This window comes from Gekko japonicus, unplaced genomic scaffold (assembly GCF_001447785.1).
Source record: "Gekko japonicus isolate JY-2015 unplaced genomic scaffold, Gekko_japonicus_V1.1 scaffold27, whole genome shotgun sequence".
NCBI classification, from domain to species: domain Eukaryota; kingdom Metazoa; phylum Chordata; class Lepidosauria; order Squamata; family Gekkonidae; genus Gekko; species Gekko japonicus.
In genome coordinates this window covers 29,439-35,826 of record NW_015172002.1, presented here as the reverse complement: position 1 = coordinate 35,826, position 6,388 = coordinate 29,439, and the positions used below count along the sequence as shown (strand labels likewise).

Here is a 6,388-nt window from a genome sequence, read left to right as displayed (position 1 = left end):
AAAGCTACTAATTGAAGCACTCCTGACAAATTTATAGTGAATCCCAGGGACCTAAATTTACAAACCACTGATCTACAGAACAGAAACCTGTCACAGAAGACAGCTCTTTCAAGATCCTTTTGATTGGTATAGGTAGCTATATATTGGCCCCGTTCACACGAGGCGTTTTGGGCCGGGAGTGGGCCAAATTGGAGACGAAGCAAACTGGCGCGTTCCCACGCCAACATCTGGCTGGCGTGGCGCTCCCGTCTCCGATCTGGCCCTTTCCCCGGCTGCGGCGCGTCAAAAGTGAACCACCTACCGAGGTGGTTCATCCGGATGACGCGCCGCAAGCCGGGCCGTCGGATCGCCAGCGCGTCTTTGCGCCGGCGCATCCCCAGCTCCTAGCCGAACTGCGCATGCTCGGACATGTCGGAGCATGCGCAGTTCGGCAGGCTCCCTGTCAGGGCCCTGGTTTCTCCCCGGCGTCTGATCGCGCCGGGGAGAAAAGGCGCAGCGGCCAGGGGATCCGTGGGATCCCGCCGCGGTGTCTCAACTTTGGCGCGGCTTTTAAAAGCCGCGCTTTTAGAGGCTTTTTCCCTGCCGTGTGGCAGGGACCATAGTAACTCTTCAATGGAAATGGATTTGATCTTGAAGAAATTAATTCACCGCATGAAAATCATGGTTTACACTCTTTTTTATTCCTGATGTATTAGCTGTACCTTTCCTGATGGACTGTGAATGCATATTGGGAGGTAGGATTGCTATTCCAGTGCAGCATCCCAAGTTATATAATGAAAACTTGTTTATCGAAAAGTCCTGAATACCTGAGCTTAGTGTCCCTATGTAATTCTGTGTCAATGTAACTCTATGCAAGTTGTAGTTTGCTTCATCCTAATTATCCAAATGGTTACGTATTTATTCTGTGCTACTCAAAGAAATCAGACAATGCTGTGCTTTGGTTTGTGTATAAATGTATTTTTTAAAATTTCTTAGGTTTTCTACAAGGAATTTCTTCATCCAGAAGACTTCTCACAAGGAAAACCAGAGGTATTTTAAAAATATGTGGGAATTTTCAGTTGAAACATTCTTCCAGGGGCTTGATCAAATCTGTTTTTTTTCTTTTAGGATAAGAGACAGAATGGAACAAACCACACATCAGAAGCAGATAAGCCTGTAAGTGTTGTCGTTGTTGTTATACAGTATATAATTTATTTATATAATTAATTTATACCCCACCCTATCCCACGAGTATATTTAACTTCTCTTTTAGTTCCCATAAAAGATTAACCTAAAGAGTTTGCTGCTTTGGAAATTGATAGGAATCGTTTTCTTTTCCACTGAAGTAGTATTCTTTATATGGAAGAATCACCTGTTTCTTGAACTCTTAGGTAGGAAGGCACAGAAAATGACTCAGGTACTTATTTTGATTGTCGCTGACATACTGTCTGTGATGATTTATACTCCTATCAGTTGTTCTTTTTTTCAGGCAATGAATGCTGTGATGAAAACCTGGAAAGATGGGCCTTATATCTTTATTGTGCAAATAGGAGTTTCACCCTTAAAAGAGGCCAGTGTCAAAGAGAAAGGAATGACAAGTGAAGGATTACCAAAAGTTATGGCTACCTCTGATCCACAAGAAACATTTATTACCAGTAAGCCACGTATAATTAATAATTCATGATTTTTAGAATGTTATGCTTGATCTTAGGCAAAAGGCTGTGATGTGAATGTTGGAATGTTGTTTGGAATGTTTAAACACCAAGGACCAAGTCAGAATGATACCTGGTCTCCAGGATTGTTACTCTCCTAAAGTTTAGGAGTAGTACTTTGATTCATTGCAAGTAGAATTGTGGATGCTGAGTCTCATTGGACTGGGCCCTTCAAGGGGAAATAAATGAAGTCCTAGTTATTTTTAACGTGGGTAGTCATTTGAGTACTGAAATATCTGCAGACATCTTGGTTCTTAGGATCTTCTCTATATTTTATCCAGGTTTGTGGAGTTTTTGAGCAAGATAGAATGATCCCCAGTTCAGTCTTGAGATAAAGGAAAATTCCATATTTACCCAGCATGCTGATATTTGTTCTTTAGAAATATTCTTATTACTTTGTAAAGCGAGAAAGGACAGGACCTGTTCAAGAGAACCAACAGAAATCTTGATTTGGGTTAGAATATCTAGAAAAAGCATGAGTAGGCCAACACTTGTGATGACATTAAAGAACATATATGCAGGCAACAAACTGAGTACTCTTGTCCCTGTAGCAGATGAATGTACAAAGCAGATGGTTAGATGCCACCTAAAATTTCTGCCCACACAAAGGGAGGTGATTTTCATAAATTTCCTCCTCCTGGGACAAACCTCCGATTCTCCCCAAATGCTATTCTTGGGGTCTCCCATCCCACAGGAGCAGCATTGAGGGCATTTTTGCAGTGGGAGATGGAAAGTTGAGCTTCCATGGATAGGAATCCTTCCATCCCAGAAACTGTAGGTGGGATTCAAGCCATAAACGTGTTAGAGGATCTGCACACTTGTTTAAGTAAACCTTATGTATTTGAAAGAGTTACCGAAAGGAGTAAAACCTGTTGTTTCCCTTCCTAAAGTGCCACTTGTCCACTGAAGAGGGTATAGCTAATTGCTCTTTGGGAAGCAATACAGGAAGACTGATGAGATATCCCTACATGAATTGATAGGATGTGATCTTAAGGGGAAAATATAGGCATATATTCCAGTTCTTAAGAGGTGTGCAGATAGTGCAAAAATAAGGCACACCCTTCTAAATAATGCCTCCACAGGCATCTAACAAGGTTCACGTCTGCTTAGAACTTGGAGGAATTGTTTCATATATTCTCCAAACAATGGTATGACCCAAAGGAATAGTATTTATGCAGTTTATTCCTTGCTTTTCTACCTTCAAACAGGTCCTCAAAGTTTCTAATGTATATAAAAAGAAAAAATACAATTGAGTTCAAAATTAAAACAATAATAAGAATGTAACCCAGTTTGTGACCCTGTAAGTGATCAAATCTAGCCTTCGATCAATCAAAGCAGGTGTATTCCAAGGTATTCTGTCTTAAGTTCCCCAAAAATGAAATCCGGAAATCTTAATGATGCCTTTTTGAATGTGCTGTGTGTTGTAACCAGCTGAGTGTTTGAAAATCCCTGTTGTTGTTGGTGTTTTCCCCCACAGTCGCTGGCAGGCAGTGAAAAAAAGATTAATTAAGCCCTTGTTAGGCTGCTGTACATGGCCTGAATTCTGCAGAAAATTACTGCTAACAGATTGATGGGAGAGAGGTGATTTTTCCTGATTTTCTCCATCTTTTTGCAGACCGCCAGTTCCCTTCTCTTATTGTTCCTGGAGATCCCTTGTCCCACAGGAGCAGCATTTTGGGATAATTTTAGGATGCATCAGGGGAGGGAAAGGGAGGAAATCCCTTCTGTCAGTGGAACAAGACTTCCCCCCCCTCCTGACGGAAATCCCTGATGAAATCCCTTTCATCATTGGAGACTTATTGTGGGATTCACGTTATAACATTGTGACCACTTGCTTTGCTGTTTTCAAGTCATTCATATACTTTACATGAGTATTCTTGTTGCTTTGCCTTCACATGAGGAAAGGGAGAGGAGTAGAAGATGACCACAATAGTTTTGAATCATGATTGTGAGCACGAAATAAAACATGATTAAAATAAATAATGATTAAATAAAACATGAATAAAATCATGATTGTGAACAAGAAATAAGCCTGTGTGACTTTGGACCAGGCACACACACTCAGCCTAACCTCCCTCATAGGATTGTTGTGATAGGAAAACAATATTAGCCTCTTGGGGTCTCCACTGGGGAGAAAATAATGTTTAAAATAATGTAAAATAATGTTAAAAAAAGGTAAAATAATGTTTAAAAATTAAAGTGCCTAATTTGGTATCACAACAAATTGCAGTGTCCTGAAGACTTCCTGGTTTGGAGTTTCAGCACTGAGTGGAAGGGAGCGTACAAGCCTGAGAACTTTGGCTCTTTCTCATATCCAAACTTTTGTGACAAGAAATTGTTCTGGGTAATTATTTGGAGAAAAAAATGCAGCTTTATTTGAAACCCTATGAGAGATACGAAGTAGCTTTGCAAAAAAATTGGAACTAAACTGTAATGTAATAACAATATCGGGATAGTAGCTTTGGTAAACAGGATAGCTGTTTATGTCAGATCACGGTAACATGGAACTATGTGGCTGGCGGAAAGGACTTACAGTACTTCCAGTCTTATATGAATATAGTACTGATTCCCTGCTATCTTCTTTGTCTGGTTGTGTTTTGACAGTGATTGTGGAAGTCAAGGGGCCATACGAGTACCTCTCTCTTGCAGATTATCCCCTTATGATTGTAAGTTAATGCAGTTCTTTGAATTAAGATGGCATTAATTATTTTTTAAGTGTCAGCAAATGAGCTGCTTTGATAGTGTGCTGGTGAAATGAAGAGTTTTTCCACAACTATAAAAAATTCCTCCTACTCTCATCTGCATAAGACCAGGCTCAGGTGATTGGGGGGGGGGGGGGGGAGAGAGCTGGAGAAGTTAATCCAGGCAATAGTTACAGTTATTGGCCTAAGACCCACGTATCTGCAGAACCACCTCTCCCATTATGCTCCGCTGTGATAGCTCCACTCATCTGAGCAAAGCCTTATGAAGGTGTTATCCTGAAAATGGGTAAGATGAACAGCTACCCATACTTGAGCAATCTCTGTTGTGGTTCCCACCTGATGAAATGAGGGAATGATCTGCCTGATGAAGTAGGAAGGCATCCCATGCTTTTTTATTATTGCACAGAATTTGTAAAATAGAATTGTTCTGGAGGGCCTTTTTGCAAAAAGAATAGAGTCATAGTTAATGTCTGTGGAATTTTAGGTAGTTTTCACAGCTTTGTTCTCTGTGTACCAGACTGGTTCATTGATTTTATAATCCAGTTTTGTTTTATTGTTGTATTATTGATTTGTATATACGGTAGTATATGGTTTAGTGTGGTATTCTGATTTTTAATCCTGTTGTCCCCCCCCCCTCCCATTGTCAGTTGTATCCATGCAGCTCTGATTGCGTTGTTTGTAATTGTGTCACCCATCTTGAGTCTCAGGGAAAAGGCAGACTACTGATAAAGAAAATAAAAATAAACATCTATCTTTACTATAACAGTTAGTCCCTGTCCAAAGAGCCTGTAGTCTATTTCAGAAGCATTAGGAAAGTAGGCAGAGCTTTGAAAGTGCCATTGAATAATGAATAGGGCATAGTAGAGAGTTTGGTAGTGGAGCCTTGGTGGATCATGAAAGATTTTGCAGTTTGGAAAATGGCAGGAGTGAGATACTTTGAGGCATCTGTGCCAATATTATTAGTACAGCTATTAACAAATGATTCATATTTCTCAGATTCTGTTTCCTTGGTGTTCTCCTAGTACAATGACTCTTCTCCATTTTCTTTTCTTAATATGACTTGCTTTTTCTTTGACTTTTAGGCAGTGCTTTAAAGTTGCCTTTTCTAGCCTGCTTTGTCCTTTGCGACAGTACAATGGAATCTCTGTTCATTATCTTTGTATAAATGGAAAATAATATTGCTCTTCAGATCTAAATGATTACTTTGGTTTTGAAGTTTGAAAAATGGACAAAACTAAGAAAATCTAGGCAAGCAAAATCAGTTTAAGCAACTACAAAAGCACTGGTTTATGATTGTTCTATAACTTCCAACTTGCCTTTGTCTCTATCTAATAGTTTTTCATGGTGATGTGTATAGTATATGTGTTCTTCGGAGTTCTGTGGCTTGCCTGGTCAGCCTGCTACTGGCAAGACCTCCTGCGTATCCAGTTCTGGATTGGTGCAGTTATTTTACTGGGAATGTTGGAGAAAGCTGTTTTCTACGCAGAATTTCAGAATATCCGCTACAAAGGAGAATCTGGTATGTGGGAACATCATTGATAAATGGTTTTTTTTTTTTAAACGACCAGGGCATGAATTATTTGTAAAAAACATTTTTTATTTTTAGTGATTTTTTTTAAATGAAAGTATACTAGGAAGTAGTCGTTAATTTCCTCCATTGTGCAGGGGTTTAGACTAGATGACCCTGAAGCCCCCTTCCAACGCTATGATTCTATGAATCTGTGATTTTGTGTAAATGTTAGGACCTAGCTACACATTACATTTCCCCTGGAGACATCCCTGGGTCAGTTTGAGAGATGTGTTCTGAAGATCTGCACTTCCCAGACTTGCTTGACCCTGATTTGGATCAGGACTGTAGTGTGTGAGGAGAGGGAGCTTAGACTCCCCCCCCCTCCATCTTTGCTATCTGAAATAGCCCAGTGGGTGCTAGTTGCCATGTAATCAGTACTCAAGGAGCCCCCAGTGGAGCAGATAAGTGGCTCCCTGGGGCTAGTT

General features: G+C 40.2%; 1 protein-coding gene across 2 annotated transcripts in view; it reads left to right on the top strand.

Moving 5' to 3' along the window:
- The window catches only part of TMEM87A (transmembrane protein 87A), a 39,669-nt gene that overhangs the window by 7,936 nt on the left and 25,345 nt on the right, over positions 1-6,388 (top strand). For both annotated transcript variants that reach the window (XM_015420044.1, XM_015420043.1), the window contains exons 5-9: positions 976-1,029; positions 1,108-1,155; positions 1,469-1,634; positions 4,296-4,357; positions 5,729-5,912. In XM_015420044.1, coding sequence (XP_015275530.1) covers positions 976-1,029; positions 1,108-1,155; positions 1,469-1,634; positions 4,296-4,357; positions 5,729-5,912 — 514 coding nt within the window. The remainder of the gene's footprint in view (positions 1-975; positions 1,030-1,107; positions 1,156-1,468; positions 1,635-4,295; positions 4,358-5,728; positions 5,913-6,388) is intronic.